The 24787-nt window shown below is 44.1% G+C and overlaps 1 protein-coding gene across 1 annotated transcript in view; it reads left to right on the top strand.

Annotated features, from left to right (window-relative positions):
• Positions 1-1611: 1611 nt before the first annotated feature.
• prr36b (proline rich 36b) overlaps positions 1612-24787 on the top strand; it is a 35140-nt gene continuing 11964 nt past the window's right edge. The window contains exons 1-3 of the mRNA XM_070980176.1: positions 1612-1897; positions 15782-16506; positions 16879-16957. Of these exons, the coding sequence (XP_070836277.1) occupies positions 15888-16506; positions 16879-16957 (698 nt within the window). The 5' untranslated portion in view covers positions 1612-1897; positions 15782-15887. The remainder of the gene's footprint in view (positions 1898-15781; positions 16507-16878; positions 16958-24787) is intronic.

The raw sequence follows: 24787 nt of genomic DNA on the forward strand, positions 1-24787 counted from the left end.
TTTGTTTTGTTTTCAGTCATTCCTCCACTGAATTTTTTTCTTTTTCTTTTGTCACAACCATGACCTGGAGGGTGGATCCCGACTCATCCAAAGACATCTCTAATGGTGGAAATTTAGACTTGTCAAACAGGTGTAACTGATAACATTTTTTAATAGCTGCTGAATGCCATTAGGTATGCCAGTACCTGGGGACTGGAATTTATCTGCTATGGATCCCCAGTGAACTGAGGGCCCCCAGTTACACCCTGTCCTTCCACTCTGCATTACTGTAGTATCCACATGGCATCTTCATTACACTTTTGCTAAAGCTCCAGACACCAGCTAGGCCACTCCTGTCCAGGAAGTGTAATATTTCACTTGATATTGTGCTTTAGCAGTACATATTCCTGAACAAATGTGCAATTAAAGGAGCAATAGTACTGGTTAGCACTATAACCAGGTGTAACTTTATTGTTGGAAATTTCCCCACGGTGGGACTAATAAAGGAATATCTTATCTTAACTTGTCTTCTGTGGCTCTGTGGGGAGCTTTCTAAAGTTCAACCTGATGATCTCATTGGGGTTATTCAACATCTTGACTTCTGCTGCTGTCTCTAAAAATCTGTCTCTGACAAGTCCCCCAACTTTATGGAAGCACTGTATAATTGAAGTATCACAAACCAAATGGCATCACAAAAAGATTATTTTCAATATTTATTAATCTGCTGACTTTTTTCTGAATCAAGAGTTCATTAACAGACTCATCTTGGTCTATGAGACCAGCAACTTCTCGATGGCTCTGATGCAACCCTTACCTGCCACAATACAGTACACTTAAACTGTTGACAGAGCCAGGTTAGCTGTTCCTCTTTTCCACTCATTATGCTAGGCTATGCTAACTTGTTATAGGCTGTAGCTTCACATTTGCATGCAGCAATCATTCATTGTGCTAATGCGTTAGCTGCTGAACTAGAGTCTGTTTAGGGTGTGTGTAATGTGACTGCGCTATATGCCCAGTACATCATTGCCATTGCTAATCGTATCCAACTATCTCATTCACATGTAAGAAAATATCTAACATCATGAATCTACACTAAGAACATGGCTATTGTTAGTATTTGTTGCTGTCAACCTAGCAAGCTAGCAAGTTAGCAGTGAGTGCACAGACTCCACAGGGTTGGCAGGTATGTCAGAAGACTGGCAGGTAGACTATCCAATCATTTCATTCAGCCTGAATAATGGTATTATCACAGGCCTGCAATCACAATATAACAGATTGTTGTTGTTTTTTTGTTGTTGTTGGTTTTTTTTTGTTAGCCCATTTGACCTACTGCCTTAATTTTTTGTAGTTGTAATGCAAAGAACATTGTAACAAATATAACAAAAATGCTCCTAAAATACATATACCCCAGCTTTAATGTTGCGTTTTTCCCACCACGGCAGCTCGAAATTATCACAGGTCTTTCATATGTACACCTTACATTGTTCGACATTTCCAGCAGCACCTGAAGGCAGCGGCAGCCCTCTACTCTCCTCCGTTTGTCCATCCATCCGCTCACCGGTTTACTATCCCGTGTGTGTGTGTGTGTGTGTGTGTGTGTGTGTGTGTGTGTGTGTGTGTGTGTGTGTGTGTGTGTGTGTGTGTGCGAGTAGAGCGAAGCGTCATTCTCCTCCTTTCTTCCTTTCAGTGAACGCGCATCACTTGTGAGAAACGGCGCCTGAGACCCAGAAGTTTCTTGTCTGTCGGCTCGGAACGATCCGCTCTGCTCCTCGACGATATTCTTCCGTTATTCCCGGTTTCATTTCCATCCTCATCCTCACTTTCAGTTTTTTTTCTGAGTCGAGGATTCAGTCGGGGTGTTCTGCTAACACAGGGCGTTGCTGGGGAGGATTTTGCTAGCTCGCCGCTGCACTGACTGGTAAGGGCGAGATTGTTTTAGCTTTAGCTAGCATGCTAATGTCAGTTAGTAACTACTGCCAGGCTAATTAACGTTGAGCCAAACTGACTTTTAAAAATGAACATTATATGTACCGACCATTTCGGACTGTGGAGCCTCAGTTATACTTACCGTGTTATTACTCGTGTTTCCTCAGTTTAACTACACAGAGCATCGGAATTATGCTGTCTGTTTTAGTGAATGAATCTTTCTGTAAAATACGCAGTCGAAAATGTGTAAGAGGTTTTGCTTTGGTGTCACCTCGTCTTTTAGTCGATGAGCCGCTGTGTTTCAGATTCAGTGTGGTTCCTGTTGAAAGAGACTGATGGGGCGGTGGCAGGCTGCATGGCAGCTGGAAGTGCTCAACAGACCCGTTAGGCTAACCTAAAACAAATTAATCGCTTCTATTTATACTCTTCTTCATTGACACAACGTGTTCCCTCTTTGTGAGACCATTTTGTCTGCCTTTTTCCTCCCTGAACTTTTTTCCCCTGGTCTCCCCTCCTTTTCCATCTTTCAGCGCGGATGCCCATTGTTCTGTGATGGGCCAAGTGGTGTGAGTGCTGAGAAATGTTTCAGTCGCCTCAGGGGGAAAAGCCGGCGAATTTAGAGCTAATCATTTTGCAGATGGTCACCCCGTCTTCACGTCGACTGAACAGAATAACTGAGGGGCATTTGTGGCATGTTAAAGCAATGATTTCCTCAGACCTTGGAGGGAGTGTGCAAATGTCTCTGAGAGGGCTGTGCACAGACTCAAGCTGGCATGTAATCAGAGGTGATTAATGTCACCCCCAAAAGTGATCGGCTATTGTGGGGTGAGAGTTAAGGCTGGAAGGCCCCCGAGCTGCTCCGACACTGGCTCTTTTTGGTGAGTGAGTGCAACAAGACAGATTACACTCCCCTCTGTAGAACAATGGGGAGGAGAAAACACTGCCAGCTCGCAAAGCCTGGCCAAGAGCATTTAATAAACTGCAAACATGCACGCATTGGAAATCTTTATCCTTAGCCCACAACTCTATTCTCCTCCCCTGAGGTGCCACAGACGGCGACATAAATTGTTTCAATCTTTTGTGGCCACAGTGGGCATGGGTGGGTCAATAATGTGTGGCGATCGACCACGAGGTATTGATGTCATCCTGAGTAAATGGCATCCCAGGGCGGCTAATATGAGCACTTTTAAGGCTCGGCCATGCAGAGATTGGAGACACTCCAGGACTCTTAAGTCAGAGGTGGGCTAAGCCATCAACTAGTCCGCCCCCCCCTTCTGTGCACGGATGAGAGAATGGCTGACTCACAGTGTTGGTGGATGAGGCAGGGAAATGGAGGACAGACAGGCGGCCTAATGCAATCATCTGAAATTAAATTTAGCTGCCATTAAAAACCACACTCTGTTTTCATGAAGTTATTTAAGATGGTTTTAAAAGGCTTATTAGTTGGAGGATGTGGATTACTGCCTGAGGCATTTTGTGTGTGGAGAGGCTTTGTCAGAAACTGCACTTGAATAAATGAAGCCAGTTATTGTAATTATTTAAAAAAAAAAAAAAAAAAAAAAAAAAAAAAAAAAATGGCTACAATACTCTCCTTTCTATTGTGGTGTGGGCCCTAGTTACATCTTTTCTTTGTTGTTGTTAGTGTTTTTATTAGGATGTGTCACTTTGTTGGCCGTCATCTGCTCTGTGGCGGATGAGCCAGAATCAAGGGTGTGAGCGTCGGCAGTGTTAGCTCCTCATCACAGCAAGAAGAAGAGCACATTGCTAGTGCCTGGAACAATCCACATGGGCAAACACTAAGAAAAATGAAGCTACTGATACTAATGTGATACTATGAAATTAATCAATGAGTGGCTTGAAAAACTGTAAAATAGTTGTAATTTGGATACTAATTAATAAGCAGTTAATTTGACACAGGTTTGGACTCTTTGCCTTAAAATTTGTGTTTTCTGTTATTTTTCAAACTTTTTTGTTGTCAGTAATTTATCATATCAACTGGAACTGAAACAATTACTCCATTAATCAACTCGTGGATTAACAGAAACTGAATCTGCAGCTGTTCTGATTATTGATTAATTGCTTTAGTCATTTTTTTCAGCAAAAATGCCAAACATTCACTGGTCCAGGCTTATAGAATGTGAGTAATTGCTGATTTTCTTTGATATATATATATATATATATATATATATATATATATATATATATATATATATATACACACACACACACACACACACACACACACACACACACACACACACATACATACATATACATATATATATATATATATATATATATATTTCGACTTTGGACTGTTAGTCAGATAAAACATGGAATGTGAATATGCCACCTTGGATTCTGGGAAATTAAAATGGGCATTTTTCACTGTTTTCTGACATTTTATAGACAAAATGATTGATTAATTGAGAAAGTGGTTGCCAGATGAATAAATACTAACAATAAGTGTCAGTTGCCTCCTACATTCACTTAATTAATAATGGTGAATGAACAGTCCTTAGTTGCTGTTCTAACAGCTACACAAGAATAGGAGCCACTATAATAACGTTCCTGTTCTGCTGCCATTATTCTGTGCAAAACATGCTTGGAAATTGCCACAGAATCTTTTCACATAGAAAGTCTTTCATAAGCTCATATTTTAGGGCAATTTAAATTCTAATAACCTACTTTGCCCCCAGCTGGCCTCTCGACCCATGCCACCATCCTGAGAGCGGAGATGATTGTCCCTTTAATAGACCTGTGTGTCAGCTTACGCTTAGCCTAAGGACTGGTGTTGGGTGGGTGTGTGAGTCAGAATGAAAGCCCCCCCCCCAGCTCTGAACTTCTCAATTGTGACAAGGGCAAGCCTGTGCCTCTGGTTATCAAGGCTTTTTTTCAGCTTCAACCCATGACCACTGCACTTCTCTGTGCCATTAAAAATTACCACCGTCATCTCTTGCCCCGTTTTAATCTGCGGCGACAACAGCACAAGAGTTTCTTGTTCACAGATTATCAAAATACAAACAGAAGCTGGATGTTTAACTGAATTTCTTTCTTTAGCTTCTGGGTGATTGAGGCTAGAGGAAGCTGCCTCGGCACAACAGTGAAGATAAAGCAGCGATAAACGTTGCTGTTGTCCGTGCTTCCAGTCATGATAGCAGCTTTGGTTGTCACAGTTGTCAGGGCACACAGTTGGCAACTGGCGGCGTGGTTTTGAGGCTGTATATGCCAGCAGCTGCAGTAATTTGCTGTGTTTGGACGCTCTGAATTCCTCTGGTGGGAGGATGGATAATAGACATGGTTCACAGCCCTGTTGCTAGGCTTCAAGACCAAATTTTTCATGACACAATGTGTTAGTGGTGCCTGGTTGTTAGGTGTAATTCAGCGTTGGAAATGTTAGAAATGGGGCCAGAAAGGCCGGTTGCTCGGCCAATCATTAGGTTCGCTCTCCCACCTGTGGCTCACAGATATTTGTGTCACAGGCTCCTTTTCTACATTGACATTGCTCTACGTCGGCTGGTCTCGCCGAGTGGCTGATGTGGTTGAGATTATGTCAGAGGCATCCCAGCCTGCACTCACCATAGTCACGTGTGGAATGGTAGGCATTTGTACTGGACACTCGTGCTGACAGAATGATAAACTCCCTTTACCATAGGCAGCTGTAGAGGCCCATTTATTTCTGACGTATCAGTTTCTCTTGGTGTCTTGGTGTATTTGCACGCTGCCATAAAGACGCATCATCAACTCTCTGTGAAGTGCTAAACATATGTCTCTATGGTTGTTGTGGATGCTGTGGAAAAAGTTGAGTTTCTGGCAGTTAGTAGGCAAATGTTGTGACATTTTGAGGCCGGTTCTGTGGTTTGTTCTTAGAAAGCTGTATTAAGTAGGTGCTGATCTGGTCAACCATCCAACCTGTCTGCCGTCCTGCGAGGGATCAGATTCCATCTGGAACGTGCCTTGTTCCACTTCAAACAGGAGGGCATAATCCTCTTACGGACACAGTCGTTCCACTTGTACTTTGCGTGTGCCCGTGTCCCTGTGCAAAGTCTCAAGAGAGATAGAGAACACCGAAGCCTCTTGGGTGTGTTTCTGCCATCCTGTCCAGATGCCTCGGTTCTGCCCTCTTCCTCCATCTCTGTATCTGGTCTATCTGGCGTCATTGATCCAAGCCACCAGCTGGTCCTGGGCTGGCCTGATCTCATTTACCCCCAGAGAGGCGCTTGTTTGTGGGCAGACGGCCCATTATGGAGATGATCCAGCAGCTCTTCAAGTTACAAATTAGCCTTAGTTTCTCTGTTGCCACTGTCAGCTCCTCTGTCTCTCTCGCTTGCCCACTGTCTCTGTCCTGTTTTAACCACCCCCACCCCCCTTTTTTAATTGTCCTTTCCTAAGACCATGTCACTACTATCCCTCTTATCTCCCGGGGGAGAGAGCTAACAGCATCAGAGGAACGTGCCTCACTAATGCACTTCCTCTGTCTGCCTCCGTCTCTTTCTCTGTCCTTCCCATCTGTGGAGCTGCTAGCCTGGCTCTCCACTTCCTCCTGTGCGATCAATATCCACACAGTTGAGCTCTGCGCTGCCCTGCTGGCCGTCCCTGCAGGCGGTGGAGCTCAGCCAGGCTGTAGTAGGGCCCTCGCCGTTGGGGCCTTGTTTGTAGTCGGGCTCTGTCTCTGCCCTTATTGTTTTGGGGCTGACGGACTCACGAGCCCTGCCTCCCCACAGTATTGTCTAGTTTCTGGGACATACTGACGCCTCTGTTTCTGCTGCGTATCCCTCCCTCGTTCTTTCTTGTCTTTCTTGGCCTTCTCCGAGTCTCTGTCTCTCTGTCCCCGTAGCTGTGTCTGTGTACTGTTCGAGTACTGTCGAGGCCGACTGTACAAGATTAGCGTCTCTCTTTGTCCAGGGTTAACAAGCTCTGTCATGTGTTAATCTGCCCGTCCCCAGGGGGCCGAGTTTCTCCGAGCCTGGACGCTCCATGGGAAGGACAGGGTTTGAGTGTGTGTGTGTGTGTGTGTGTGTGTGTGTTGTGTGCATCGACTTGTTTGGTGTTTGTTGGAAAGAGGGGGGTGGTGTGAACACACACAATGTGCGGCCCTAAACTGTGACAGGCATTGGTATTCTCTACCATTTGCAGCAGTCATACTTGCCCTTTGCTGAGTTGTTGTATCTTATTCCAGTGAGATGCTGAGTTGTTGTATCTTATTCCAGTGAGAAATGTAATTAACAAAGAGGTTTGTTTGAATATAGTCTTGTAATCTCTACATTTCAGCTGAATTATCACTTGAGGACATTGTAAAATCTCAGTGTGAAGCTCCAAGAAGTCCATAGGATTAGTGCCATCCTTTCTGATCACATGTTTCTGTGATCCAGGTGTCTGTCACACAATCTGCTGCTCTTTCTCACACACACCAGCAGCCAAGTACACAAGGAGACAGAGAAAGACTTGTTCCTTCCCCTCAGCGGGGCCTTTGTTCTGGCTCAGTTTGTCTTATTGAGCATCCTGACAGCCCATTGACTCATTGGAAATCAACTGGCAGGAACAACGGTGTTGTTCACCATTAAGGAGTTAACTTTAATGGCTAAATATGAGTGTATTTTGTTGCCTTTGTTTGTTAATTTGCTTAAAAAGGCAAGATTAGAAATGACGTGTCATGATTTATGCTTAGGTGAGGTGGAAGCGTCTGTGAATAAAGAGAGAATGTGAAAGCACTTTGGGTAATGAAAAGCACAGGGCTCCTCACAGTCAAGATGCAAGTACAGCATTAAATATCATAAATCACTCTCTATTAAGAAATGAAACATGACTTAACAATACAGCAGAAATTTATTTAGCATTTTTGTTTTTGTTATATTAAAAGCACTATAACCATGTCCATCACTGCAGCTAAAAATAAAGATTAAAAGATGTTTTTTTAAGCCTAAAACATAGAAAGGAAAGTAGAGCAACAACAAAGTGTTAACACAAAAGTCGCAACAGTGAAAAAAGACACAGGGTTGCATAATTTGTCAGATTTCTGACATTTGCTCTGTGCACAACATGATGATGGAAGCCCACATTCTATCTCTCTCCCCCTCTTGGTTGCTCCCTCACTCTCTCCCTCCTTTCTCCCTCGCTCGCTCAGCCCTCCCACAGTCTGTGGGGAATGCCATGGAGAGCGGCAGGCTTTGTTTGGAGTTTATTTGTGTGCAGGACAGAGGCGGTTTCCTGACCTCAGGTCGGGGGTGTTTGGAGAATGTGTGAGCTGTGATTAGCATCAAGTTGATGGAGGCAGTGGCAGCACTGGTAACCCCCAGCTGGATTTAACTGGCTGTCATGTAACTTCAGCACCCCTCATCCGACGCCCACACATACGCCTATTGTTTCTCTTCATCTGGACCTGTGCACATTCTCATCAGGGCTTTGCTTGGTAATAATCAGCCTCTGGCTCATGGATGGCACTTAGAGGAAAGGGTTTCCTCCAGAGATCAGCAGCGAGCCGCGCTGATGTGTGATGAGGCTGAGGAAGAGGCGGTGATATTCAGAGAAACCATCCGACTAAGTGACATGACAGAGAGTCAGTGGTTGCAGTGATGGTGGATAAAAGTGGTAGAAGCTTTGAAATGTTTTGCTGTGATCTTTGACTGCTGTCACATACCTGTACGCTTATAAGGAGGCTTACTTTATAGATGGGACGGCTCCATCTGACATGTCCTCTGCCTGTGGAAATAACTGTATTTTGTGCTCTACCTGTTCAAACAGCGTATGCGTGATGGTAGCTGTTTGCCTGTCGCTGCCGTCCTGCCAAGATTTGGCAGAGAGTAATTGAAACATTCAGCAGTGGGGTGTCTTCGCTACACATCTTTCCTTTTGATTCAGTTTTCTAAGAGGTAAACATGGATCTCCCTGTAGCAGTCGTGTTCTTGCATTTGTGCCCCTCTGCCAGCGATCGTGTTTCTCTGGTCTTAACCCCACCTCGCCAAAGCTAATGAAATATTTTGTGTACTGATACTGGACTGTTTTTGACAGTTCGTCTAACTTCTGATTTTAGGGTGATACCCCATCAACTTAAGGAAATTAAATCTTTCTGCGGTCATTATTAGATTGATTAGATTAGATTGATAGATAATAATAATGATAATTTTTCAGAAGACATTTTCAAATGTCTTGTTTTGTCCAACCATCAGTCCAAAACCCAAAAGTATTCACCTTTCAATGATGTGATAGTGACTGGACTGATGAATCCATCGTCAAAATTGTTGCTGATTAATTCTCTGTTGGCCAGCTAATCAGTTAATAAACTTATTGTGTCAGCACTCTTTGGAATACATCATTTTTGTTGATTCTCATCTAGAGTAGGAATTTATTGTAGTTAAATTTATCAATTTTTTGAAAGGAAAACAATGCCTTGTCTGTGGGTTGTACAATTTATACTATTGAAGCCAGGGGTCTAAGTGGCTCTTAATAGGGTGGAGAGTTGACTGAGACTACTGTTGTGCTTTAGAGTAGGCTGAATGGACAATCTCAGGCCCCGTGCCAGCGTGGGTCATCTTCTCCCCCTTGCAAAATGCACACACACACACACACACACACACACACACACACACACACACACACACACACACACACACACACACACACACAATACAAAATACTCGCCTTCCACATTATTTTTGTATTTTTTGTAACAGTCACAAGTAACACTGTGTCATATCTGCGGCCACTTGCATCAGCCCACTTGCCCATGTGCAGTGGCGCCGTAAGCAAGAAAGCAGTAAATTATTGAAGCAGTGCTACTTAAATCTTGTAGAGTCGGCCTACTCGACCAGACAAGTTTGGAGCTGTTGTGCCGTTTTACACAGTAACAAGAAAGGATCGAATATTAATGATGTAGTATGTATTAAACAAGCAGCTGTTCAAAGCAAGGACGGTCAAGACAGTGCTAGCAGTCATCTGCATTGACATTTGTGATTTTACATCACGAGATGTGCTTTTTAAGTTCTACCCTGGCTGTGTCAGAGGAAAGAGGACGGTTTATTAGCAGTGTCAAAGAGCAAACACAGTATTTTGTGTTTGCTGCGCATGAAGATAAAAGCCTGTCAATTACAGGGTCAGAGGCCAGTCAGTGCTCGTTAAAACTGCCTTCAGAAACCAGAGCCAACCCGCTAACATCCTCTCCCCTCACTGCCAAGGTCTTTGTTCACACCCTCCACGCTCTTACAGACACATTAGTTATATCTTGAGGTCTTCAGTCAAGCTTGCACGAGCTCATATCAGCATTAGTGGACGGCTACATCGGCCACAAAAGCACACTTTCTTTTTGCATCTTTTCTATCAGCTCCGCCACCCCACCCCCACCACCACCGCTGCTTCCTTCCCCCACAATCCCTCTCTTTGACTACTATTTAGAGTAGGCCCCGGAGATAGAGGAAGACTCAGAATGCATATGCGTGTGTGTGTGCGTACACAGTTTTGTACTGTGAGAGCAGAGCTGACTTTCCACCACGGCGACTCATACATGGCCTTGGATGGTTGAAAGTGAGGGAGCGAGCGGGAGCACGCTGATTTAGGCCTTTGTGTAGAGAAGGCGAGGAGTCTCTTGTTTCTAACAGACAGTGGTTGTGATTAGACATGAGCACACACACCACAGGCCAAGAGCAGATTTGACATTAACATTTAGCTCACTAACCCACACTGCAGCTTCTGAATTGTAATCAGTGCAGTGAATCACAGCTACCCTTTGCACTAATTATTTTTTAATTCAGATTCAGAAATTTTCCTGTGAGCAGCTCTTTAAATGTAACCTCCTCCCCATATTCTAATTGGCCATGTTTGGTGCATGTGCACCCCCTTGCACACACAGTAGTAGATTGTGCTTGATGCAAAAAGGGGGTCAAAGTACCGTTTTTTTGTTTAAATATGCTGATGACCTGATTATTCAAGAACAGCATGTTTGTGTCTAGACAGTGAGAAGAGCTTAGATCCCTCAGTGGAGTTGGATGTCTTCCAGTTATTGACTGTATAGGCCCAAACACCGCTGTGTGTCAGGGATACACACACATTTTTTTCCTGTCCCAGTGTGGGTATTAGGAAGGTGTGATGCCTCGGAGGGTGATCGCGCCTTGCCTGTCATTAGTTTACTGCTTGAAGCCAGTTGAGCGTAATAATAACAACAACAACAACAATAGACTATGCAGTGTTTTGTGTGTCCTTCACTGGTCTTTCCTGATCCTGTGCTTCGTCCACTGCCTTCGGTGTTTGTGTGTCTTTGTATTTGTGTGGGTTTCCTTTGTTCACAGTGACTGTGTAGCTCATCGTTGAGGCTCGCGGGGAATTTGGAGTGGGATGCTACTTGGAAGCTGCAACCACATGACTTGGACACAATGCGAAGGCCAACACAACACATTTTTGCAAAGTCAACTGCATTCAGACTTTTACAGTGTAGAATCTGCCGAACCTTATGGATACCAGCGTGAAACTCACAGTCTGCTTCCATACTACTCTATTTTATCCCCAGCTATGGGTTTGAAGTGAATATTGAGAACAACAGCAGCCTGTTGAAGCAGTTATTTTCCTGCACATCCTTTGTGTGCATTTGTGTTGTCGCTCAGGCCACAGGAGGTCAGGAAAGCTGACCGGCTGGCTGGTCTGAGACAGCTTGACCGGAAATTCTCTCCAGATTTAAGCCGTTTTAAGCTCCAAACATTTCACACAGTGCACTGTTCCTAAATGTTTTGAAATGGACCTAATGTAGCTCGTATAGCCATCTGTGTGAAATCTGCTGCTGGAAGTGTGCACTAACTCACAAGCCATTATGCATCAGGTCATTGAATACATTCTGTCCCCTCTGGGTCGAAAATGCCAGCTTGTAGCATGGCGGGACCAGAGATGGTGTTAGACAAGATTTCCCACACCCATCGGAGTTTTCCCTTTTGGAGGAAAGCCTCAGTATTAAGACAGTTGGATGTGAGGTGAATTTTACAGATGGTCTGAATGCCACAGCCTCAGTTTTCTCTGCCTTATACATTTATTCATGTCAAACTGGCAGACCTCAGGTCAAAGGCATAGACCTAAGACTGACTTGGTCCCCACTGCTCCCTCTTAAATATTATGATTGGAGAGAGGGACTTGAGTAATATAGCACTATGTAATGTAATGTATGGTAATGTAATCCCATCGTAAACCCCTCGAGTAATGTAAATCCCTCATCAGCAGCTGTGGTTGAGGTTCCAGTGAACCAGCAAAACATTTAATCCCCAGTTGCTTTAGTGAAGCTGCTCAGTCAATAATGGAGAAAACTAGAGTTGTGCCACACATCTCTGTGGTCCAAATGTGTGTAATTGCATGAATGTGAAGCAGATGGTAGAAAAAAAAGGGGGATTTCTCAACAAAATTGTCCATTGATATAGCAGAATAAAACGATTACTTAGGAATTTAACTTGTAAATGTAACTTTTGCAACCAGTTCTTAGAAAACATGGTTCAGCTTTACGGTGTTTAGTAACATTAACATTATAAGCAAACACTTCTGAATAGGCTAACTTAGGAAAAATGTAATAATTGTCAACTCTCATCAAATGTGGTCCCTGGTGGCACCAGCTCACTCGGTCCATTTGAAAGTGATTACTCTCTGCAGTCAAATTAGATGTAATGAAAAGCTGTAATAGCATTAGTAGGTTAGATGTTTCAGTTGGGAGTGCCAGAGTATTTTCGGATGAAATCAAAGATTATTTAAAGCTGTTGCAACACATGGAAGAAATAATTGTGTGTCAGTCCAAAGATTTACAAATGGAAAATGCATTTTGATTGTAGCTAAGTTCAGAATGTTTTTAATGTGGTCACAATTACAAGGGACCAAACGTTAAACAAGAAGGAAGTTGGTAAGGAAGATGCAATAAGAAGGGTAAAATCGGTCAGTGGGGTCTTAAAGGGTGAGTGGCAGGGTGAGAAATTCGCTTTGGCAGCAAGCCAAACATGAATTCTTAACCGTCATGTCTGTTTAATTGGCTGCTGAAATAGTGAAAGCGTCTCGACGCATCTCAAATCCCCTTCACCTCCAGTTTCTGTGAAGAGTAGATAAAAAGTATGTTCCTGAAGTGTGTTCCTGCCCTGGTTTCTAGCCTGTTTATGCTTACCGCTGACTGATGGTCCCACTGACGCAGGCCAGGGTGAGTGAGCAATAGAGCCAGAGAGAGAAGCGCAATCTCACAGTTGTCTGGAGACTTTCAGTAGAGAGAGAGAGAAATGTTCCTCTGGCTGTGGCGAGCAGTCAGGATTTATCACTCTTTTTTCTCACACACAGCAGTGTATGGTACTTTGGAGTGGAGCAGAGAAATGAACAGCCCGGCCAGATGCTGAGGTCTACTGTGGGAAGAACACCAGAGTCTGAGAGAGGGAGGAGGGAATTGGAGACGATCTTATTTCCTGGTTCACTGCTTGGTCGACTTAGGTCACAGTGTTGATAGCTATACTGGGTCTTCATATTTTGCCCTGTGTATTGTCTTAATGCAGTCACCCTGCGCATTCTGTGCTTGTCCTACAAAAGACAGGCCAACTCCATGTCACTCCTCACACCCACCGCCCAAAGGTTGCAGGCTAGTGTGTTGCAGTGGGTCATATGTAATGCCTGAGAGGGATCACTTTTGTATCAGTCTGTACATTTAGATTTTTCTCTTTGCAAAATCCTGTATAATACACCTTTACGTGAGATGTGAGTGCAGAGGATCGTGGCAGGCAGTCTGAACCACAGGTTGTTGAGAAACATACATAAAAAACAGTGTCAAACACTGTCTCTATCCACCCTTCCTTTTCACACCGGTGTCCTCCCACTCCTAAAAGCTGTGACGGGTTGTGGTTAGTGACATAATTAAGCCAACTGTCCACGTTTTCAGCCTCACTGGCATTTAATAACCCCTTGCAACCGAAGGGTGCGGCATGAACAGCTTCTCGCAGCTACCCGTCGTCTCCCTCTCAGCCTCTTGAGTTGTTTTGGGTAGCGGCACTAGCTGTGTGTATCCGTTCTTATGCGTTGTTTGGGATACACAGATTTTTTTTTCTTCTTCAACCTCAGTTTCTCTCTCTCTCTCCCCCTCTGGTCCTGCTCAGCTGCTCTGGCCATCTGTGCAAAGGCAAACAGAGAACAGAGGGATGGAAGGAGAGCGGTCGTGGTGGGGGAGGAACGAAATCGAGGAGGGGAAAATGATATGGAGAAGGGCAGGATCAGTGGAGAATGAAAGAGAGCCTTTTGACATGTGAGATTTAGTTCAGAGGATGAGTAAAGGATGATGGAAGAGGGAAAGAAAGACGGCAAAGAGTGTGCGGGAATTGTTTCCAGAAAGCTGGCGGCATAAAGATGATGTCTGTCCTCTTCTAGAAATAGGACAGTGAGTCTGTGCATACAAGTTTAGGTCAGTGGAAACTGGGATGACTAGTGATGTCTGGATTTTAGAGTGGGACCAGCGAGCATCAGCCAATAATGAGCTCATTTTACGTCTTGTTTTTCCCTGTCTCTCTTTTCTCCCTTCGTCCCACCTTCCCTTTCTGTTCCCATGCTCCACAGGCCAGGCCTCTTCCTCTGGGCTGGCCTCTGTGTTGCCTCAGAGTTTGTCTCACCACTTAGCCTCCTGCCCCTCGCTCTGTTTGTAAACTTTGACAAGCCAGTTTCCTGCTACTTCCCTCTCGCCACTTCTCTCGGACTTGTAAAAAAAAAGCAAAAAAACCCTTCTCCTCCATCCAAAGGATCTGAGCAAACAAAACAAGAGAGTTGTCTAATATTGATGCAGACAGTATATGACAGCTCGTATCACACATGGTTTCCCTTTATCAAGCCTCATATGCTTTGCGTCCCACTTCTTGTCCTCAGTTGCTCATATCTCTGACTGCTCTGTTTGTGACCCATGAGTCAAACTGTCTCCTTATCTCTGGGTTGATGCTACATGCCTTGACCCACTTGGCAAATACATCCACGCCTATTTCCCACCTCACCTGACTTTTCTTTTTATAACCATGTTAGCTTAGTAGCGTGAAGCAGGCTTTCTTAGCATTTCTCATCCGTGCACAGATGAAAAAGTTGCATGCCTTAACATTAAGTACAGGTGGCACATTCTGTACACACGTGTGTGTGTAGTTTGCGTGCTAAAGCTATCTGCACTCCCTTAAGTGTCCTATCCCAGAAAACTAGTCTTCCACACTAGTGGCTTTGATGCCATTTTGTACCAAGGAAAAAAAAAATGAAGCCAATCTGTAGCAGCTACGCTGGCCAAGTGTGTCACTGAGTTTTTTGTGTCACAGAGGGGACCATTTACCACTGCACAGCAGTTGTCATTGAAATTAAAGAAAGCTTTTTGTATAATTTGTTGTCTCTTCAGTAGACATGCCCCCTTTTGTAGCCCCTGAGACAGTACACAGATTCAACTGATCATAAATTGTGCTGGTCTAATTGTCTGTCCTGAGCTTTCCCCTCCCAGTATGACTTAGAAAACTGCTTATGTCTTTAGAAATGTGCTACTCCGTCCCCAAATCTGTTTACACTGTCATTATGGGGACTTGCCTTCCTTATGGGGACAAAATGCAGGTCCCCATAATGTAAATCATTGAATTTTAGGGTTAAGACTGGGCTTAAGGTTAACGTAAGGGTTAGGGTTAGGCAAGTAGTGGTTGTGGTTAGGGTAAGTTTACAGGAAATGTAAGTCTATGTAGTGTGCCCAAAAATGATGGAAACATGACTGCATGTGTGTGATGCTGAAGCTGTAAGAAGGTCCAATCCGTCGCTTCATCTTACTCCTACGTCTAACAACATTCCTCTGTCTACTGATAGGAGAGACGATAAACTGCTTTTCATGTCTGGTCTTGCTGTTGACTAACTGTGTTGTACTGTATGTTATCCTGTCTCTCTCCAGACCAGACCTTGCTGTCTTCACAAAGCCTGCAGACCTGTGGCCACCCTTTGAGAATTAAGTCCATCAGCCCTGTTTGCAGAGACGGACCATTACCACTTAAGGGGAGATGAAGCCGGATGGGGTTGCCACGGCAGCACTGGAGCCAATGGAAACATTGGAATCCAATCCAGTAAATGAGGCAGAACCAAACGTGGGACAGGAGCCCAACCAGGCAGCCAGTCCAGTGGAGGAGGAGATGCCACAGCAACCTGTTGGAGAAACGGGCCAGGTGGAACCCCAGCCAGACCAGGCCAAGGAAACCCCAGCTGCCAAGACCAGCAGCAAGACCTCAGGAGACTCCAAAGCCAAGACTACCAACAAGGCCACAGCCAAGTCAAAACCTGGCACCACCTGCCCAGCCAAGCCCACATCTGGCTCACGGCCCAACACATCCCAGAGCCGCCTTTCAAATGGCGTGTCTAAGCCCCAGACCAATGGAGATGCTAAGAAGGCCCCACCTGCTGCGGTCAAAAAGAGCACCCCGACCACAGCTTCTACCAAAAAACCAACAGGCCCGGCCGGAGCCCCAGCCTCCAAGAGCAAAGTGGCTGAGAAGAAAGCCACAGGGACTGCCACCAACGGCGCAAAGCCGACGACCGGAACAGCAGCAGCCAAGAAGACACCATCCACAACTGCTAATGGTGTCAAATCCAGCACCACCGCAGCTGCTGCTAAAAAGCCCCCAGGTTGGTGAAAATGTCATCGCCAAGCAAAAGTTCAGTGCAAAAACACAAGTGTAGTTCAAAATGTAGGCCGTTTGCGAGAAAAACACATCCACAGTAAGTCTAGCGTGAAATGTCTTCACGGCTCCAACCCTGAGTGTTCATTGTAATGTGATGACATATGGATAGATGCAAATAGGATGGATTTAGTACACATATTAGACACGCCAGAGAGGCTCCTGCTTGTGTACACATGCATTTGCCCTAGATCCTGATACCATATATATGAAAGATATATCTGTCTGACCTCTATCTGTTATATATGTTGCTTTATACTGTTACACTGTACTACATACCTTATTGTTCTTAACATTTTTTCTCTCTCCTCTCCTCCAGCATCCAAACCTGCATCTGCAACTCCCACCAAACCAAGCTCTGCTGCCTCACCCAAGCCTCCTGCTTCCAAGACAGCCAGGTAGGTGCGCCATTTGTGTAGAAGTGAAGCCTCACCCTCGCCGGAGTGTGTCTGTGGACATGCAAGCGCACACGAGTGTGCCAAAGAGAAACCCTGTGTGTCTGTGGAAGGCACAGACAGCTGTCTATAATCGGTCCTCTTCTCAGACATCCTCCAGACAAAAATGTTCAAAGTGGGCTCCCTTTATTCAAAGCCTCTCCAATGGAACAAATCAGCAGATTTGCTCCAGAACAGCAGCAAATATGAATAAATTGCCATATAGATAAGAACTGCAGGGAATAAGTTCGGCATTATAAATCTCCTCCATGCCAAGTGAGAAGCAGTTGGTTCAAAAGGCTTCACTTGGCTACAGGTTCAAAGAAGACCCTGTTTAAGAAAAAACACCCTGGAGGAATGAGGGACAATGATCCCCCACATAGAGGCTTGGAAGAGCTGGGTATAAGTAGGCCAGCAAGCAGACCAATGTCAGAACAAGCCTTAGAGGAATGCCTCGCAGGGTTTCACCAGAGCAACCATTTGACAGCAGCATTATTAATAAAGCAAGTTTTGGGAAGGAGTGCAATTTTCAGAGGGGAGGAGGAGCAGTTGGAAGAATGAACTGAGAACAAGAGCATGGCCTTAAAGTTCTTGTTTCTTTAGAGTGGGCGCTTGTGTGTGTTTCGGTGCTTCAGCATGTGCTGTGCCAGTGTTTATGTGCAATCAGGTCAACATGTGCTCCTCACCTGAATCACGCTGTGTGCATGGTGCTGGTTCCTGAGGTGACTTGGCCACAGACCAGGAGAGGGGGCTGAAAGAGGCCTTTGTCTGAGACTGTGACGATCATGATCAGATAGAGCCTTTGGGAGTCCGACTGTTCTGTCAGCAGTGCCTTATCCCGCTGCCTCTTCTGTTTGTTAGTTTGTTGGAGCAATAGTCTCTTTCTTCCTCACTGTTGGCGTATGGTATGATGTGTTATGTCATCATGTCGGTATGTCTGTGTGTAGACACATTGTTCAGTCAGAGACACTTGCGTCAGACAGATTATTTGTAGCAAAGTCAGCACATAGAAACTGGGATAATAACCGTAAACTGCAGGTAATCCCAGGAAGCTGTTTAAAGAGATAGTTTTATTCATTCTCTTGCTGAAAGTTAGATGAAAGATTCTCTCTCATGTCTCATGTAAACATGAAGCTACAGCCAGCAGCTGGCTAGCTTAGCTTAGCATAGAGACTGGAAAAAAGGGGAAACAGATAGCATGACCAAAGGTAACAAAATCTGCCCACCAGCATAGTAAGTGCAAAAATGACAATTCTCCTTTTTATGGGGGTTCAGATGAAATACTGTGATGGTAGGCACATTTTGTTTCTTTTGGGAAACTCCAGGATAGCTATTTCCCACTGTTCCCACTCTTTATCCTTACTTAAGTTGGCAGACTGCTGGCAGTCACATTACTTATATGACTGTGGTATGGAATATACATACCTAACACAGGTATGGTTATCTTTCCACTATGTTCCTCTATTTTCTTCTCTATTTTGTCATAGCCAATAGTCTAATACAACATACACAGTAAGATGCTGGCCGCTCCGTTCCACCTGACAGTAAGGTGTTTCACGTGAGGATCCCTCAGGTCCCTTCCCCCCCTCCACACTCTGCCACGGGCAGCAGTTGGATTGTGGAGATTACACTCAGATTACAGCTTTATACAATGGTTGATGTGCAAACATCTCATTAAAAAGTATTACACAAGGGTACGTTGGTAATCGCCACCGCGGGACAGAATGCTCATTGTGCGACCTTTATGAACTGTCAAGGGGATTTCACTCATAACCTTCATCATTTTCACCCAGTTCTCTGCAGAACATGAATCCCCTCCTCGTCTTTGACTTGAAAATACCACACATCAAAATCAGACACCCCAAATGGACCCTGTCAGAGTTACCATCAGCACTTTAAAGATGTATGTATGTTCATGTCATAATATTCATGCGAAAACAGACTGAAAGCATCTATCACACCTGTCCTATGGATATATTTCAGACAGCCTGGTTTTAGAGAAGTGGAACCTGCATAAAGTCTGTGCTCAGCTCATGCTCCCAGGCAGCCTAGCCGCCCATCAAGTGACCAGCCAGGCTTTGAAATGAAAAGACTGTAATGAGGTTTGTAGGTAACGTGGGCAAATTTGTCAAGAGACTGAGCTGGAAACTAGCCAAGGCTAATGCTGTAATGAGGTTAAGATTGGATTGCACTTTAGAGGCAGTATTTTGTGTTGTTAGGTCGAGTCAGTGAAATGTTTTACATACAGTGGATGTGTTGCCCTGAGAAGGATTTAGCTGCAGAAAACCTCCATATGAATCCCCACGAGAGAGGTATAAAGATTACTGACAACATGCCCCTGTGACAGCACCATCCACCCTTGTAGGCATACTTCATTGTGTATGTGTGTGTGTGTGTGTGTGTGTGTGTGTGTGTGTGTGTGTGTGTGTGTGTGTGTGTGTGTGTGTGTGTGATGTGCTTTGACAGGGCCATACATTTTTGCTTTAATTAGATTTCGCCCCTAATTCAGGCCTACTATCAGCAGAGTGGTAGAGAGCTCGATGGATACATTAACTGCCACATCAGACACACCCTGCTTCCCCTGTTGCTGTCACACACGCATGCACACACACCCACCAGTGGGTCTCTCAATTACTCTGAGGCTGAATTTATTTAATTCCACCCGCAGCAGGTTCCAGTTATCAGGCAAACAAAGTGCAGAGCAAATGCAGGTTCACTGCAGTAAGTGACATCAATCTAATTTAAGGCCACTCACGAGTGTTTGTTCCACCCATTTAGCTCAAGGTTTTAACCAAATTGAATTTGTTTTTTTAGTTGAGGCTGCCAGTGACTTAACTGTTGATTGTCCTCATTCGGTTTTTTAAAAACAGACTTTTGACAGGGTTGAAAGCTGTATATAAAAACTTTTTCTAGTTGTAAGAAAGAGTCTTCTCTGTATGGTGAGTCTAATTGTTGCACTCTTTTTATTGATGATATCACTTCTGTAAAAAGGTGTAATATATGCATCCTTATGCCGATGATACTATTTTTTACTGTCTTGCTGATCATGTACATTGCTGTTTAGTCTCTTCAGCAATACACTTAATATCCAGAAATAAGTTCTTAATGCAGAGAAAACTAAATTCATGTTTTCCCTAAAACAAAAATATCAATTCCAATTATCTCCTTATATCTACTAAGGATGGTATAAGTATTGGAAGAGTACAAGTATGTAGCAATTTAGATTGATGAGAAAGTAATCTTTAATATGATTGTGTCTGAATTTGTTTCCGTTTTTGTGTCCGTTTTAAGGAAACAAATTGATTTCTTCTATAGGAATAAAACACTCAATGACTGGATGACATTGCAGGTGCCGCCTGCTTTTCCTGAACTTGGAAAGTATAATTTTTTCATGGAATAATGTGCAGAACAATCTAAAGCTTACCTCATTTTTATTCCTTGGGTAATTAAAATGCTTAAAATGCTTATTCTCATTACATTTTCAGCTGTTCTTGTTTTAGTTAATTCATCTGCTTTAAAATCTAATTGCGTTATTTGCTCCTAAGGTTTTATTATTTTACTGACTTCTCTATTGTTTTTACTTTTAATCTCCATCCAAACTTCCTGTTTGTGATTCATACGTAATTCAGAGTTCAAATTTAATGAATGAATGAAGGAAATTTATCATCACATTTCAGCACCTAAAGACTTGCTCCACTCACACAGTCCTCTTCACCTGTCAACACAAACCACAGCAGTTCACTGACAGTGTTGAAGCTGAGTGTTTAACAGCTAAAGTTTGTGTGTGTGTGTGTGTGTGTGTGTGTGTGTGTGTGTGTGTGTGTGTGTGTGTGTGTGTGTGTGTGTGTGTGTGTGCACCTGCTGTTTGAAGCTGATTGCGCACAGCATGCAGCTTGCGACAGGAAAAGTTTGAGCCTGATTAGTGTACAAATGGAGAAAGCAGAAATCATCATGGGTTGTTTGAACATCATGTCACCACGCTGGGATGTATGCTAACAGCTTATGTGTCAGTGTGTGTATAAATATGTACCAGTTTTTGCTTTCTTGGGCAGCTGCAAAGATGAGTCGTGTTCAGTTATGCATTGGTAATTGAGGACTGGTGTGAAGCATGCAAACTGGCCAACAGGACAGTATAGCACGCCGTGCATTCGCTATGTAGGTGCATGATTGTGTGTATGTATGTGCTGTCCATGGATGCCTGCATAGTAGGAGCAGCATGTAATTAGAATGCAGAGCATGTGTTAATTTACCGATGGATTACTCAGTATGATGTGGAGGTAAAGGGGGAAGGGAGGCTTACACACTGCCTTGCTGAACACATGGTGCGTGCACTGAGCTGCTTCCTCCTGCCCGCCCTGCTGTCTGTGGATGCAGCAGAGTGAAGTAAAACAAAAATGGTGGCAGTGGAGTACGGAAGCTACATGGCTGAATAAGTCATGTGTCCCTGCTGAGCTCCCATCACTGCTGCCAGAGATAGAGTGTGAGGGCTGTGAGAGAGCGTGAACTGTGTGCACAAATTTGTGTGTGTGTGTAAGTGAGAGAGAGAGAGGGAGGCAGAGGTGGAAAGAAGAAGCAGGGAACCAGAGGGTATCTCTGTGTGAAGCGGGGAAATATTGCCCTACTGTAGATTAGAGGACAAGGCAAGGGTATTCAGTCCTTTTTGTACAAACTCAGAGGAGGAAATAGGATGAGTGCTCTGCAGGTGAGCAGGTGGTTTTCCTTTTTTACCATCACTTTCCTGCCCTCCACTCAGCAACCCATGTTCCCACATTAGTCATGCTGTTTTCCTCATTGATGGTCCCTCAGGGATGATAAATCTTTATTGCTGTGGTTTGAATGCAACCCTCCTCATGATCTAACAAATTACTGCTGATGTAATGGTCCAGCACTGGTGTGTGTGGTGAGCAGCAGTCAGTCCTCGCCCCAGATGCTGTTCTACAGTCCAGTGTGAAGCAGACGACATGTTGCTCAGGCTGTAAATCTTCCGTCCTGCTACGGGTGTGGCCGATTTCTCTGTGATGCAGTCTTACGCTGCCATGATTTTATAGAGGTTCAGCCGCAGAGCCAATTACCAAATGGATTTAGTGGGAAGTGAGTCGCAGGGAGGGAAGGAAAGAGGAACAGAAGGAGGCGTATGTGTTTGAGTGTGAGACAAAGGGTTGAGTGTGCATGGGTGTGTTTGTGGGTGTGTTCAGATGTAATGGATATTGAAGAATTTGATCTTCTTTGTGGAAAGCAGTGTGTTTTTCGATCTACCAGACCCACATATGAGCTGTTCTTTCTTCAAACATAAGCTGAACATTAAAAAAAATCTCCTGATGTTGAGCTGTGATCCTGTTTGAACTATCCCTATTTTAAATGTCTTTTAATTATATTCAAGCAAATTTACTTAATTATATATTTACATATGTGCTTATGTGTTTGGTGGTAAAGTCATTTTTGATTTTGTTGAGTCTTAAGTCATCAAATTTGTGCCTTGTGTCTGACTCGAGTCCTTTCTTAATGGTGTTACAGAAATGATAGGTAGAGGGATGGGAAATTTGAACCCATAACATCTCATCATGGGAATCTCACAAGCTTTAATAGCCTCCCTGTACAGTGATTATTGTGTCTGCACAGAACAGTACTTGTGCTGACCTATTTTACCAGATGTCTGCCCTTCCTGCACTGTGGCTACCACAGTGAGTTCCAGCTGGCACCTGTTGTCCTGTAAAGGTACATTAGAAAATGGAGAGCAAGAATCATGATCACATTTAGAGAGGAGAGCTCTGATCAGTTTCTTTTAACAGTACAATTCCCAAAGTGCCGCTAATCACATGACTGTATGCTTCCTGAGTTGGCTGCAGCCACTTTAACCAGGATCCTGCCTCCATATTTGTGGTGCTTAATTAACTCAGCATCATCTTTAATTTGCTGCTTGTCCTGAGAGGAGGGAGGTCCTCCCACCATCGTTTGTCGTCTTTGCTGCAGGGAAGACTGCCTGCATGCTCGCTCATCTCCTGCTTACTCATTTGCCCCCTTCATGGTGCGTCTCATTATTTAAATCACAACCTGACATCCTGTTGTATGGAACCAAAGCCGCACCAGCAGGCAACCATGCTTTTACACATACTCCTTTCTCAGCTCCAGTGAAGAAGTGCACAGCTGCAATGAAGCTGAAATGTTACTAATGATCCTCAGGCGACTGAGGAGAACTTTAAGTATTTTGCTGTGTGCCTCAGTCTGCCTATAGCAACTAAGCATCAGAGGCTTTCTGTTCAACATTTGCTTTAACCCCAATTTATAGTGTTGTTTCTCTCAGCCTGACCTGTGGTGAAATATGAACAATGAACACAGCTTTTATTTCCTACAAGCTGCCCATTGAGTTAAACCTAGATGCAAATTATTATCATTTAAGGAGTGCAATTACTCTTCTTCTTTGTCATTCGACTGACAGTGAGCATAATTACAGAATATATGGAAGCTTGAAATAATTCAAGCATCAGTGAATCACTGTATTCAGTCACGTCCAAGTGTTGTTAATTAATGTCTGATCTCAGAACACAAGATCTTATTTTACGTGGCCTCTTTCGTTTTTCCAGTTTAGATTAAACCACGCCCACTTCTGTATGACCGATGCCTCAACTGCTGCATTCCCATGGAAACTGCCCCCAAAATGGGTCACTCCTCCTCTGGAACTGCGATGGGAACCGCGATGCACTGAAGCTGATGAATTTAATGTCACTGTAGTAACTTTCAGAGTGCTGAGTAATGGGAAAAGTAAATTCTGATGGTTAACAGTTAGACACAAGCGGAGAAGCTGTATTCTCTGGTTGTTTCTTTGTTTTTCTTGTAGCTGCTTTGTAAAACAAACAACCTGTGGCGGTACTGATTCCACAGACTGAGTTGCAGTTTCCCCGGTAAACACACCGACCTCTTTGGCTATCGCAGCTGTGTCTTTGGGCGAGGCGGAATGAACAGTGGCAGCCAACTCTCTGGACGACTGGCCTGTCCACTCTGTCTAACCAGGAGACAGTGGCAGTGGTAGGATGATTGACCCAAAGAGAAGCAGCAGCGAGCCGGGAAGCAGGCGTGTTTACTGGGAAAGCTACAGCTAACAATCTGCTGTGTCAGCACCGCCACTGGTTGTTTGTTGTACAAACCAACTGCAAGAGAAAGAGGCACGAGCAGGGCAACACATAATATACACTCTATGCTCAACCCAAATGTTTTCCATGACACGAGTGAGCCATGTGAAGGAAGTTTCCATGGGAGCGCAGCCGTCAAGGGTTTCGGCATACGGAAGTGGGTGTGGTTTCATCTAAACTGGGTTGGAAAAGCGATAGATGTGGCCCAGTGTCTTAAATACCATAATTGGTTTTCAACTGTGCAGACTGCTTTCTTTGATAGAAGAAGACATCGATATAAGATAATGTGTAATCGGGTGAATATTATCTGCCCTCCCTTCCCATCTCTCGTGCTTTGTCTCTATCTCCCTTGTCTCCTTCTTTCTCAGTGGCCTGGTTCATTTCCAGCTCTTGATGAAGTAGTCCTGCCTTTTTGGATTATCCATATTCCTTTTATCAGACAGATTATTGTGAATGCTCTCTGAATATCCCCTCAGCATACTTCATCTCTAATGCCATGGTCTGTATCTTTTAATCCCCCCCCAATTCTACTTTCCCTGTAATTCTTTTCTTATCTTTTACTCGCTAATTCAGGCACCACAGACTCAAATATTCTTTTTTCAAAAGCTTATTCTCATTTCACCTTTTAACATCTTGTTCGTTGGCTACTTTCAGCACTTTTAGCCTT

This window comes from Chaetodon trifascialis, chromosome 15 (genome assembly GCF_039877785.1).
Source record: "Chaetodon trifascialis isolate fChaTrf1 chromosome 15, fChaTrf1.hap1, whole genome shotgun sequence".
NCBI classification, from domain to species: Eukaryota; Metazoa; Chordata; class Actinopteri; order Chaetodontiformes; family Chaetodontidae; genus Chaetodon; species Chaetodon trifascialis.